The 14,308-nt window shown below is 38.7% G+C and overlaps 1 protein-coding gene across 2 annotated transcripts; it reads right to left on the bottom strand.

Annotated features, from left to right (window-relative positions):
- Positions 1-1,523: 1,523 nt before the first annotated feature.
- OSTC (oligosaccharyltransferase complex non-catalytic subunit) lies at positions 1,524-12,383 on the bottom strand. 2 transcript variants are annotated; one of them, XM_025873695.2, is made up of 4 exons: positions 12,166-12,380; positions 8,403-8,496; positions 6,265-6,462; positions 1,524-2,107 (listed from the first exon to the last, which is right to left on the bottom strand). In XM_025873695.2, the coding sequence occupies exons 1-4, from the start codon at positions 12,302-12,304 to the stop codon at positions 2,089-2,091; spliced, it is 450 nt and encodes a 149-aa protein (XP_025729480.1). In that variant the 5' UTR covers positions 12,305-12,380; the 3' UTR covers positions 1,524-2,088. The 2 variants fall into 2 exon arrangements, with proteins under 2 accessions (XP_025729480.1, XP_025729481.1); XM_025873696.2 differs by lacking the exon at positions 6,265-6,462 and having other exon boundaries at positions 12,166-12,383.
- Between the last annotated feature and the right edge of the window lie 1,925 nt (positions 12,384-14,308).

Genomic DNA, 14,308 nt, shown 5'->3' with positions numbered 1-14,308 from the left:
CCTGGGGAATCCTGGAGTAAAATCAGACTAGTTTGTTTCCAATCTAGCCTATCAGTATAGTCTCTTTCTCATTCACTTAACTTCTGCCGATGTTAATACTAATACTTGAAAGGCTTTCCTTCAGCCTGGGCCATTTTAATTTGTATCCTAAAAGCATTTTAAGTTCAGTACAAGACACAATGATTTTTTTCTTTACAGAAAACCTTGCAATTTTATCAGCAGTTATTTAAATATATTTCATTGTATTCAGCAAAGATACATTTATTTTATGATAAAAACAAAAACAAAACCTTAAATAAAGGGAGCAGAGACAAAAACACACCAAACTTCAATAGCGCCATCTTGTGGTGTTTAACAGGAACTGTTCACTACTCAGTCGTTGAGGAAAAGGCCTAACGCCTGTTAAATCTTCTGTCCGTCTGGTTTAACCAAGGTTTTAAAATACGGTCAAACAGAAAATACAACTAAAGTTAAATCAAGCCTTTAAAGTTGGTGAGTAAATGCAGGTCTTGTTTTCCTTTTTCTGAGCCTTGAGGTAGAACCACCTCCTCTCCCCACATCTCTCATCACTTTGGTACAGACCAGTAACTTCGTTAATTTTTGTTTTTGGCATTTATCAGTATCTGACATTTCACAATCATTTTCTATCTTTTGTTTACCTGGCTTCCCTACAAGAATATAAGCTCTATGAATACAGAGTCTTTATCTGTCTTATTCACCCCTATAGTCCTCAGGGCCCGTTGGCATACAGTAAGTACTTAAAACTTTTTGAATAAATGAATCTTTTAACTTAATGGCTACATATAAATCAGCCTTGGAATTAGAAAAAAATCGCCTGAGAGAGAATTTTCCTGTAAACTTAGAGATCTTGGGATAAGAAGTAATGGAGCCACTAGAGAAGTGACGTTCACAGCCAGTTAGGGAGAACCAAAAGGCCTGCCTAGAAAAAGGGCAAGACCCGACTGGTATAGAGATGTTTTTAGATGTGCTCAAAATTGTGTTAATTACTGAAAATGAATGCCTGAAGGGAGTTTTCATCTCATACAACCACATTTACAACATATATATACATATGCAGCCCCTGCTCGAATATTTATAGGGATACAGAATTGCAACCTCACAAGACAACCTGTCAACTACATTTTGAGACCTCAGACCTACTAAGGGTAGCTTCAGAGAGTCACAAGAATGAATAATTATGGACCAAAAAGTTCATACCATCAGTTAATTAAATCACGTACATAGGGGCGTCTGGGTGGCTCAGTCAGTTAAGTATCTGCCTTCCACTAAGGTCATGATCCCAGCGTCCTGGGATCGAGCCCCGCGTCGGGCTCCCTGCTCCGCGGGAAGCCTGTTTCTCCCTCTCCCACTCCCTCTGCTTGTGTTCCCTCTCTTGCTGGCTCGCTCTCTGTCAAATACGTACATACATACATACATAAAATCTTTAAAAAAATAAATCACATACATAAGTGGTCTTCTTGGCGCTGTGGGCGGCACATCAGTCTCATAAAACACAAATAAAGTTACTAATTAGAAAAATTATTTATTTCTGCTCCTTTCATACAGCTTATTGTGCACAAAAACAGTCTTGCATACATATCTGAATAATGTACTGTCACACACTCTGTTTAAAGGCAAAGCACCACAGGTAAAGCTGATCATCTGTCCAGAGTTCTCAGCTTTGGGGATCTTGCTTCCTGATTTTTTTACATTAATTTTTCAAAGTTGGAAATGTCATCTCCAAAAAATGTTAAGGGGGCTGTAAAAAATAATCACTTTATTCAATACTATAGTTGTAGAAATGGAGTATATTTTCTTTAAGAAATGAAAAACTAAGAAGAAAATGTTACTTAACATCGTTGGTACATCAGTATAGGCCAGCAGGAAAAAATACTGTGATAAGCTTGTCTCTTTGATACCAAGCATTCTAGTTCAAGCTTTAATGTGCTTCCGATTTTTCACTAGATGCTTCTTTTCTGCTGTTTCACTCTTTTCCCATATTTCACATCAGAGGATTGGTACAGCCTTTAAAAGTTCATTAACAGGAGCAAATCCAATATCCACTGATTTCTTCTCAAAAGGCATTTTTTAACCCATCAGATAGCCCCTGTAGGAATAAAATTCATAAACACAAAAAGTGAATATGAAGCAACATTTCGAAGCGCCCGAATTTTATGATGAATCAAACGACAATCTGAAAACGTAACTGTGTGATTCCTCCTTATGGTTTTTATTCCGCATCTTGCCTCCCCAATAAATGACTACATTACTGGGCTTCATTTCCATTATCCTTTCCCCTCAAAGGATAAAGTTACAAACCAATATGCTCCAAACCTGCAAGCAAATGAAAAGACACTCACACACCTGCAGGGCATGAAGCTCTCCTTCAACCAGGACTGACTTAAAATGCAAACACACAGCTAGGTTATCTATTTCCTCCAATCACAGAATTAACAACAAAATGACGAAGAAAGAAAGGAAAATGCCAATAGGTATACAATAATAATATGGAGAAATGGCAGGTTACACTAAGGAAATCAACTAAAAAACTGAAAAGTGCTGTTGTGTCTACTTAAGTCTAAATGTAAAAGGACCCTGAGTCAAGAAGGCAAAATTACGCTTCATGTTCAGTGTCCGGCAAGTAACAGCTATCAAATAATACATACTTGCTAAATACAAATGTCAATGTCACAGAGGCAATAAAACAAACACTTCAGAAAGTGGCCTGTCAAAAAGGAGTAAAATAACGTTTTTTTAGCACATGTAGAATTAAATTTCAATTACACAGAAAAATCATGTATATGCATTCTCCTAGTCCATAAATGACATTAATTATTATTTTCTTACTTTTATTTTTTATTCCCCCTTCCTTTAGAATTTTTTCTCTGAACTAATCCTATGATCTTAGGACTTAGGCAGGAGCTCCCTAGCTTTTCTCATCAGGTTTAATAAACACCAGCTCAAACTGCTAAAAAGGCAATTTTTGCCACTCTGACTAAAATAGGCCTTTTGGGGGCAGCTGGGTGGTTCAGTCAGTTAAGCGTCTGGCCATTGGTTTCAGCTCGGGTCATGATCTCAGGGTCTTGGAATTGCCAGCGCCGGGAGTCGGGCTCACGTTCAGCATAGAGTCGGCTTGAGAATCTCTTTCCCTCTCCCTCTGTCCCTCCCCCCACTCTCTCTCAAATGAATAACTAAATATTTAAAAATAAATAAATAGAAAATAAAACAAGCCTTTTGTCCTGAGTTGCATAATATCTATTCAATAGACTATTTTATACAGCTTTATAACAGACTTGCCTAGAAGTGGAAACCCATCTCTCTACTCCCACCAAACACTTTGCCTAATTTTAGGAAATCAACACGATACAGCACACCATCTTTTATTTTCTTAATTTTTACGATTCTTTTAGGTCAAAACTACCCTAATAGTGAAGACTCTAGAGAATCTAATGACCGTTATTTTTCAGAAGTACCAAGCACAAATGTATACCAGAGTCTCCCACCCAGTATCCAAACATCATTTCTTTAAACCTGTCCACATTTAAAAGGTACCTAACGCACATACACAATCCCACATACATTATCTTATGAATTATATGAGAAAAATTTTATTTTCAAAATGAAAACTGTTTTTCTGTAACTCTGTACTAGTACTATAAAAATATTGGGCACTAAAATTTGATTTTTCACTTTAAATGTACTGTCATACATGCAAATAGTCAAGAAATACTCATTTTTTTAGTGCCCATGTTTCTACAAAAGATATGGCATCAAATAAAGCCATGTTTTGATTTGTAAAATTTTATCTGTAGGAGAGACTTCAGGTCTCTAAAAGAGCATAAAAGAAAATATAAAACTAATAGTACCAATTCATTGCTATTGTTTTTTTCCTTTTTAAAGGTTCCTCTTACTAAAGATATCAAACTCTTTGTGAAAGACTTCAACCCTGGAGGTTATCATGCTGAATCTTATATAGCATAGCTATCCTTTATCTCAGATGCTAGCAACTTATTTTATCTGAAAACACCCTTGGTTACCAGTGTTTTTTAATGTACTTTCGTTGTTGCTGTTCCACTTATTATGCATCAAACTGTTTATATATGTTGGAACATCAAAGATCATTTGTGTGCAAAAATACAGACATATCCCCTCCTTGCTGGTGATAGTAACCATGGCCCTATTGTGCGCAACATGTAGGCCCATAGACATGGCTCATCATCTTGTTTGGGGCCTACAAACATTCCAGAAAATGCAATACTGTTGCTTCCCTTTCTTTTCTAAAATTTGTTCGTTTCTTCCCACTCTGCACCCAGGAACCAGGCTTTAGGAGGTGCAGATGAGGAATCATATCAAAAAGGAATCATAAATTACTTCCTCTTAAAAATTTAAATAAGCTGCATGACAATTTACAGGAAGAAGCAATTATCTGTTTAGATCATTGTTCTGCTTCGATTAAATCTAAATATAATTTACACCTGGGAGATTATATATAAAGGGAGTACACCCTATTTCCTATTGTTCACTTAGTCAGCAATCTTGGATGCTGGCCTACAAATGGGGACAAGAAGACAAATATTTACATAAATAATTGAAACAGTAAGATGGAGGTAATCCAGAGAATTAAGCACCTTCTAAAGCTTTTTTTTAAAGCAGTAAATAGCTCTATTATCCTACACGTCAAATGCCTGAGCTAAACAGAAAAGCACTCACATCCTAAGGAGAGGACCTAAAACCATAAGGAAGAATGAGCAGCTTAGGTAGAATAAAAATAAATCTCGTTCTATGGGCAAAACCAGCCCACTTCTGCTATATGCCTACAAAAGTTCCATCTCTTTTGCTTAATTTGCAGTAGCCTCTTGATCTCTCTGAGAGCCTCCTCTTTTCTTGTTTTGCTATGGAAAAGTTCAGCCTCTTCTATACCAATATACCTTTACCAACAGGGCAGAAAAAAAAAAGAGGAACAAAAAGAGGATGCTGCAGTACGTCATTCTTCATACAATTCAGCCAATGGCCAAAACTATTTTTTTTTTAAGATTCTATTTTGAATCTTAAAAAGCAAGCAAGGGGGAGGGGCAGAGGGAGAGGGAGAAGCAGAGCCCGATGCAGGACTCAATCCCAGGACCCTGGGATCATGACCTGAGCCAAAGGCAGACACTTAACCAACTGAGCCACCCAGGTGCCCCAAAACTATTTTCCCCAAGCAACAAGAGCCACTGGCAGAGGAGTCTGAGGGAACTATACAGCTACACAGATATTCAGCTGACCAAGAACACTGCTCTCTTTTCCCACCCCGCTAAGACGCGAACATGATTGCAGCATTAAGTACTTCGGACTTCCCAGGGGAAGTGTGCCCATTCTACTCCAGAGGTGTTAGAGACAATGGGCAGCTGAAGCCACAGAACAAGTGAACTTGTGATACTCACACACATTCCTGTATTCCCTTTTAATTGTCTCTTATAATAAAATAAGGGAGTATCAGTTCTAAGAAATCAGTATCATTGACACTTGATGTTTAACATATTCCCTAAAAAATGAATTTACTAAGAGCTAATCTTTGTATGGTATGTTTGCCCAAAGTTTCTGCAGTTCCTAATACATCCATAGGTGCAATCGGAATATAGGGAAATGGGATCAGACTTGTCCACATTTCAAATAACGATCTCAAATGGAATTATAAAAGTTGCCATAAAACCAATTTGTTTTTGTTTTAAAGATATTGTATGTTTTCTGAAACAAAATTTTCTTATCAGGCCTGCAAACATAAATTCCTTCCTCTTAAGAATTTAAATCCTAGATTTAGCTGCATCACACACACACAGACACACATGCGCGCGCGCGCGCGAAATCCTTTTTCCCAACTTTTTGGAGAGGCAGTAACTCCCTGTCCAAGGCTTAATGGGTTTTCCTCATATCAGCACTCAAAGAGCAGCAATAATATTCCCTACTATCACTATTGCTACTGAAATCCCATATTTTATAGATTAACCAAAAAGCAATTTAAAGAAACAGTATCTCCAGTCAGTGATGCTACAGTAAAATAACAGTACGGAGATAATACTCAGAAAGACCTATGGATCTCAATTTTGCTACTAACCATAGCTATAACCTCAAGCAAGTCACAAATTTCTTTGGTTCTGAGAATTGTTATCTGTTTAAGTGAAGGTTATATTAAATCTCCCATGATTTTACGTGATCCAAGTAATTATTTTACCACCTTGCAACAGAAGTTAAATTGCTGATTATACAAAGTACTTAATAACTTACGGCAGTTTCATTCTCATGAATACTCTAGCCATGAAAAAACTCAATAGGACACAGACGAATCCAATGAATAGAAGAAGAAATCTATTGAGTTTTGGAATGTTTGGTGCATTCGATCGGTCCAGGATTATAAAACCTAAACCTCCCATTGTAAACAGAAAGCTGGATGCAAGTCCTTCCATAATATACTGTCCATTTACTCTGAAAAAGACCACAGCAAAACAGTAAGTGAAAATTCCAAGAAAAATAAAATACTTGTCTTTAGATTGAAATTCCTATTTCTGCTAAAATATTTTTGTGCTAATTTTTTATTCTTACCAGTAAAACTATTTTACCACATTTCTGGGTATTCTTATCAACAAAATTTATTGAGAGCCTATTATGTATCAAGCACTATTCTAGGGTCTGGGGATACAACAACGAAAATCTGTGTCTTCATGGAGCTTTTATTCATAAAGTTTTAAAACCTCAACTAACACAACTGTCTATGTAAAATCAGTGCTGAGATTTTATTAGCTTAAAAAGCCAATTAGTGTATGTATATGAACTCTTTACCCATAACTTTTGTTTAGCTTTTAAAAATGATGGCATTTAAATTTCTATTATCAATTTCAAATTCTGAATTGGTTAGAAATGTTTCTAGAAGTTTTATGAGAATTAATAAACATCTTGGGGCCCCTAGCTGGCTCAGATGCCTAAGCATCTGTTTGGTTAAGCATCTTGGTTTTGGCTCAGTGGGTCATGGAATCAAGCCCCGCGTGGGGCTCCACATTCAGCAGGGCATCTACTTGAAGAATCTCTCCCCCTGCCCCTCCCCCCACTCGTGTGTGTTTATGTTCTCTCTAAAATAAACAAATAAATCTTTTTTAAAAATCAATCAATAAAAATAATGTTTCAAAGGGAAAATTTTAAAAGCAAGCATTTTTACCCAGGGCTCCACGAACCCCACAAGGATTTCCAGCAATCTATAAACCCTCAGAATTATATGCAAATTTTTATATATATGTATATCTGATTTTTCTGGGAATACCGAGCTTTCAAAATTCTGAGTTCATGGATCCCCAAAAAGCAAATTCCTCTGTTAAAGGGATAATTTATAAATAGGTATATGTGACGGAAGTATGTATTTTTTGTTAGCTAACTGCTTTAACTGAAAACACAATACATGCACTAGGCTCAAAAATCAAACAGTGCCCCAATGACAACACTATGAAGGGTTCCCCTACCATCAAGATCTCCTTCCCCCACTCCCGAAGAATCACAATAATCTTTTCAGGAATAGTCTATGCAGGAATACCATTAAAGTAAGTGTAAATGCAAATATATAGCTATATTTGGTAGACAGTTATCAGGTGGAGTTTATTTTATTTTATTTTTTAAAAATTTTATTTATTTATTTGACAGAGAGGGGGAGAGAGCAAGCACAAGCAGGGGGAGTGGCAGGGAGAGGGAGAAGCAGGCTCCCCACTGAGCAGGGAGCCCGATGTGGGGCTCGATCCCAGGACTCTGAGATGATGACCTGAGCCGAAGGCAGATGCTTAACTGACTGAGCCACCCAGGTGCCTCTCAAGTGGACTTTAGAAAGCAATACTGTAAGCACTGCTCAGATGAACCAAACCACACTGGAATGGTGTTTCATTACTGAAATGGAATGCCCAAATCTCCAAAATTATTATTTTTTATTTGATAGTATAATCCAGGGGTCCACAGACTTTCTTCTTAAATGGCCAGACAGTACATGTCTTGGGCTTGCAGGCCACATGGTTTGTGTCACACATACCCCTGCAGCTTGAAAGCAGCCACAGATAGTATATAAACAAATTGGTATGTCTAGTTCCAATAAAACATGACTTACAAATAAACAGGTACCCGCAGTTTGCTGATCCCCAGAATAGCCAAAATGTATTTTAAACCAATACCTTCCTTTAAATAAGTGATCATGTCAATCACTGTGAAATATTTTATTTCCTATAAATAAGTAACATACTTCTATTCTTGCCCACTTCCTGCCATCTCTGAAGTTAGCATTTTAGCTATTATCTAAATGCAGACGGACCCACAGGTTTCACTATATTTTTAGAAAACATCCATACCCAAGCAACCTTCCTTCCCACCAAACCATTCAAAAAGGTAAGTGTTACCTGTAGGCCAAGAAAGCTACTGGTCTCTGATGTCCATGTTCATCGGTCATAGAACCAACACTTGGAGGCTCAACAATAACATCATAAATTATTCCTATATGAAAGACAATAGTACAGATTAGAATGGATTTCTAATTTTTAAAAAGGGTTAGAGTTTGCATGTCTCTAAAGGTTCATTTATATTTCAACAGGACTGCTGTGATACATTATGATAATCAAGTGAAGCCCAGCTAATCTCCTAAACTTTAGATAAACCATTCAAAACTTCAACTCAATATTTTTGAATATTATCTCTAAAACAGGTATTTGATAAAAGAAATTCATTCAGTAACTGTTTCTAATGCTCAAGATACTCCAATTCTCCACAATAAAGGAGAGTTAATATTAAGGCTATATTTTAGTTCAAGAAAATGTTCCACATATGCTTGGATATGTTTCTATCAACTGAGAGGTAACTAGAGAAATTTTCTCACTTAAATATAAAATAAGGAGACATTTCTAAACCATACCAACAGGCAGACAAGCAATACTAGAGATTCGTGATCATTAACGTTAATGTCCATCAACATTAATAGTTTCCCCAATCTCCCATTGCCAACATCTACTCTTTACCTTTTCTACTATTCTCCAACATCCTCACTTCCAGCTTTTCTTAAGCATAGTGAGACTGTGTCTCCCTCACCCTTGACTAACAAAGCAATCACACAGGAATTCCCTAATCTCTCCACCACCACCGAATCTATAAAGTAGCATCTGCATCCATCCTTACCTCCTTCCTTCCAGCTACAAGAGAGAAAGAGTCCCTCCTCCTATCAATGTGGGATTCCTTCTGCAATGATCAGGACTTCATCCCCTTCCACCTTCTCACAGATTTGGATCCTTTGGCTAGCTCTCCTCCTGCCTATATTTTCAACCTCTCCTTCCTTCTATCAACTCTCCCTTGACTCCAAACCCTCCTAGTTAACACCCTATTTCTATACTCCCTTTCTGAAGAAAAGTCAGACTTCCTTCTGGAAAGAAAAAAAAAATGGTAAACTTTTCTCCCCTTCCTCCTTTACCCTTCATTCTTCAACGCACTCCAACCTGGCATCTGCCTTCACGGATCTTACTCTTGCTGAAGTTGCCAGTAATCTCCATGTTGCCAAATTCAATGGACATTTTTCAGGTATCTTAGGAGGCTTCCCGGTGGCACTCAATCCAGTTTACTAAATCCATTTTCTTTGGGGGAAAATTGGCTTTTGTGACACTCCTGTCCACGTTTTCTTGTTACATCGCTAGCAGGGCCTCCTCTTCTATAAAAGCACTAAATGTTGGGAGTTCCTTAGGGCTTGAGCCCCTGACCTCTTTTTCTACATTCTCTCCTGAACTGAACTCCTCCCTTCCCAGGGTTTTCAGTCCATGTGCTAAGGATTAGTGATGGTCAGTTGCCAATACCTATCAAATGTTAGCACCAGTAGAATTAGATGTAAGCTCCCTAAGAACAGGGACTTTCTCTGTGTTCTTCAATATCTGGCTTATGAGAGGATTTCAAAAAAAACCTGTTATCAACCAATTTCAATGGAGACCTCTTTTCTCAATCCTAGACTCACAGCAGCAAACCTGACATAGTCAACTAATTGTAGTTGGCTATGTCCAACTATTACATATCCTGAAGTGACCTCTGGTTCACCGTTACCCACCAAAAAACCTTCATCTCTTCAAGCTCCGAAAATGACCCTTCCATCTACTCAGGTGCTCAAAGTTAAGATTCCTTCATACTTCATTCTCTCCAATCAATCCGTACATCCAATCAATCCATCAAGACCTACTGAATCCACTTCCAAACTATCTTTCATTATACTTTCCTCCATCTCTGCTGCCACCAACCTAGTTAGTCTCAATCAACTACAAAACCCACCTAATTGGTCTCTTGATTCCATATTTATCCATTCTTTTCCTTCTGCCCAGTATTTCCTTTCCCCCAATTCTTCAGATTTTTGGCTAACACGTCATTTCCCTAAGAACCACACTCCAATACAAACGATGTTCCCAACTCCCATTATTTTCTCATAACTTCTTGTTCTTTCCCTTCAATGAATCTCTGGTAATTTGTAATGAAACAAATAATTCAGTGGAAAAAGATTTCTGTGATATTTAACCTGTCTCAACCATGACATTACAAGCTTCAGGAGGACAGCATCCTTATGTTTCATTGACAATTATTCCCAGTACCTAGTGCCTGGAACTTAATAAGGGCTCAATGCATTATTTGCTTAATATTTCTCAGCAATAAATATTATTTATTGATACAAGTACACCCACAGTTTTTAGAAGGGACGCCTTTCCAGTGGCAAAACCGATTCCTTGTATGAGATACCTCATGGCCTTGGCCACTACAAGGTGTCCTTTGCAATCTGCCCCTGGGGTTGGAATGGAGAATCTCCCCGTTGCAACAATCAACAGGGAATAAGTGGACAGAAGAAAAACCGTGAGGCTTCTAACAAAGCCTTGGGCTCCAAGGGGGTAAGGGTTAGGAGAACGAGACTAGCAGATCAAAGCAGGTGAAGACTCTATTATTTTTTTTTTTAATCACATGCATTTTAAATTTCACTTATTCAGTACAGTACCTATTAATGTGCTGAGTAAATGTTAATGCTAATGCAATGCTAGGACAGTATCTTACCAAAATAAAAAATATTCAAAATGTATTTTACTTAAATGAGTACAAGTTAACTATCATGATTCTGAATCGAAAGTGGGGAATAGATTCAAAGTCACATTCTAGTACCAAGCCCTCATAGTTTCAGATTCTTCCCTCTTCAGTACCAATTCTTTTCACATCCATGAAAATAAAGATGTCTATGGCTAGTCCCTTAAAAACGGAGCCACTTCTGCTGTCCCTGACGTTTAAACTTCAATTTTGTAACTTCCAAATTAAGTGCTCCACATCCCCAAATCTGAAAGTACAGAGCAGTCTTGAGTAAATCCTGAATCTGTGGCTTCAAAGGGTGGTGGCTGGAAGGCTAGCTGGATTGCCAACTCATCACTATACAAAACAACGCCCCTTTTGCGACTTTTTATTTGAAAAAACAAAACAACAAAAAACCAGGTAAGACGTTCTGCAGATAAGTACTGCTGTTTTCCTAATTCTTTAAATTCTCAACTTTTGCTCTTCAACTTTTGTTTACCTTCTGAGAATCTAACTCCAATCTCAAATATTTATCAAAACCGTGAATTCGGAAAATTCCACTGACATTTATTGTTGATCGGGGCAAAAAAGCGACACCGGACCCTTAGGTGTGAGCTAACAAACCTATGGGCTGTCAAGTCTTTTCCAAGGTTCCAGGGATTATAGACAAAGATAAAGTAAAAGTCCCAAACGCTCTTGACCAACCATGGAAGTACAACGGACAAGACTGGACTCCTCCGGGATCTTTGTCAAAAAACTTAACGGCAAGCAATAAACAGAGCAACAATACGGGCCTGGAAGATACACTGGATTCGGATCCCTAGGCTAAGACGCTAGAGGTGCGGAAAGGCAGCGGGCGTGAGAACAGTGAGAACAATGAGAGCAGCCTCTCAGAATACCGAACAGGGCGTGAGGGCAAATAAACCTCTGAGTCGTTAATACTTGAGACTCCAGAAATTCCCTCCACCCTCCGAAAAGATCGAGAGCACAGAGATGCTTCCCCCGGCGGCCGAGAGTCGGCGGAACAGACGCGCCTCCGCGGCGGGCCGGCTCTCCGCGTCTCAGGGCCTCTCGGCCCGAGCCAGCCCGAGTTACCTCCGGTGATGAGGAAGTACGACACCACCACCAGCGCGTACACCGTCATGGCCGACGGCATGTGCACCCAGGGCGGTTTCTTCAGCTTCAGGTTGGGGCATTCGAGCACGAAGAACGGGACGCGGTACAAAGTCTCCATGCTTGTGGCGGCAGGGGCTTCTGTAGAGCTCGAGCCCCACGCGCCACCCGGAAACAGGTCCGCCCCTCCCGTTCGCCGGCGCGTGCGCCGGGAAGAGAATTACAGGTCCGCCACTTTAGAAGGCAGTTTGTCTACCTAGCGGGAAAAGAAAAAACTATGAAGAACGGATAAGTAACGTGATTTTAAGCTATGTGCTTTTAAGCTTTTTTAATCATAAATTTGAATAAGAAGCTCAATTATTGCCAATGAATAAGCAGGTGATTTATGTACCTTCAAGGACCTGCAGGACGTCAGACGTGGCCCAGCGAGAGAAGCAGGGGAACCTAATCCATCGGAGCCCCTGCCACTCGCGGCGATGGGGATTGGGAAGCTGATTGGACGCGGGCGCTCCAGGTTCCCAGAGCTGCAGGATGAATGGGAACATTTGGAAAATTCTACCTTTTCTATTAGCGGATTTTTCAAGAGCCTCAGAAAGCCCCAGTTGCTGAACTTTTACTTCCCGATATAGTTGCGGGGACAGTAGTAGCAATTATTACTAATAATTGCTAAACTAATATATTATCAACATTTTTAAAATATCCAATCCAGAGGTATCAGAAATATCAAGAGGACATCTCCACAGGATGCCTAAAGCTGATACTTTGACGTGACCAAAACATTATTTTAAATAACGCGTGTCCTCTACTCCACTTTGCTTCTCCCACAGCCATCCCTATCTTCATAAATGCTAAAGTCTTTCTGGCCGAAAATCTCGAAATCATCCTGGTTTCTCTCTTTATTGAAACTCCATCTCCAAAATATCAGCAATAATGAAGTGGGTTTACAGCAGAACCAGTATTTATACATAGGAAGTTTTTTGGGGTATTATAAAGCAGAATGTTTCTGAAGTTCCCATAGTTTTATAAATAAGCAAAACTTTGGAACAATTAAAATTATGTTGCCTTAAAAAAATAAGGAAAAACACAGAAATTAAAAGTTTTTTTTAATTTGAGAGGTACTTTCTTATTAAATTCAATTAATTAACATATGATGTATTATTAGTTTCAGAGGTAGAGGTCAATGATTCATCAGTCCTATATAATACCCAGTGCCCAGTTATCCCATTCTCTCACCCCCTCCCCTCCAGCAACCCTCAGTTTGTTTCCTATGATTAAGAGTCTCTTATGGTTTGTCTCCCGCTCTGATTCGTCTTGTTTTATTGTTTTCCTCTCTTCTCCTATGATCCTCTGTTTTGTTTCTTAATTTCCACATATGAGTGAGATCATATGATAATTGTCTTTCTCTGATTGACTTATTTTGCTTAGCATAATACCCTCTAGTTCCTTCCACGTCATTGCAAATGGCAAGATTTCATTTTTTTAATGGCTGAGTAGTATATCCCATTGTATATATATACCACCTCTTCTTTATCCATTCATCTGTCGATGGACACCTGGGCTCTTTCCATAGTTTGGCTATTGTGGATTTTGCTGCTATAAACATTGGGATGCAGGTGCCCCTTCCGATCACTACATTTGTATCTTTGGGGTAAATACCCAGTAGTGCAATTGCTGGTTTTCAACTTTTTGAGGAACCTCCATACTGTTTTCCAGAGTGGCTGCACCAGCTTGCATTCCCACCAACAGTGTAGGAGGGTTCCCCTTTCTCCACATCCTCGCCAACATCTGTTGTTTCCTGTGTGGTTACTTTTAGCCATTCTGACAGGTCTGAGGTGGTATCTCATTGTGGTTTTGATTTGTAAGAAATTAAGTTTTTAAGCTTCCCTTATAGCTTCAGGAGGGCAACCAATATTAATTAACCACTGCTTGACAGATACTATATTAAATGATTTACACTGGTTCTCATTTAATCTTCATGATGCCTCGATTAGGGAAATACTACTATCAGCACTTTACATATGACAAAACTGAAGCTTGAGAAGTGAAACTTAAGAAGTATAGTATAGTCTGTGATTGGATGAGACCTAAAGGCAATTACTCTAAATGGAAACAAGATTTGAGATGT

This window comes from Callorhinus ursinus, unplaced genomic scaffold (assembly GCF_003265705.2).
Source record: "Callorhinus ursinus isolate GAN/ISIS: 27379988/994484 unplaced genomic scaffold, GSC_fseal_2.0 scaffold4, whole genome shotgun sequence".
Taxonomy (NCBI): Eukaryota; Metazoa; Chordata; class Mammalia; order Carnivora; family Otariidae; genus Callorhinus; species Callorhinus ursinus.
This window is presented reverse-complemented; position numbering and strand designations above follow the sequence as displayed.

Bases quoted from the DNA above. Each gene is read 5' to 3' on its own strand.
- OSTC (XM_025873695.2), bottom strand. From the start codon at position 12,304: ATGGAGACTTTGTACCGCGTCCCGTTCTTCGTGCTCGAATGCCCCAAC. The intron at 8,497-12,165 runs GTAACTCGGGCT...TCTTTCATATAG, and splicing joins GTACTTCCTCATCACCGGAG to GAATAATTTATGATGTTATT. The intron at 6,463-8,402 runs GTAACACTTACC...GGTCTTTTTCAG, and splicing joins GTAGCTTTCTTGGCCTACAG to AGTAAATGGACAGTATATTA.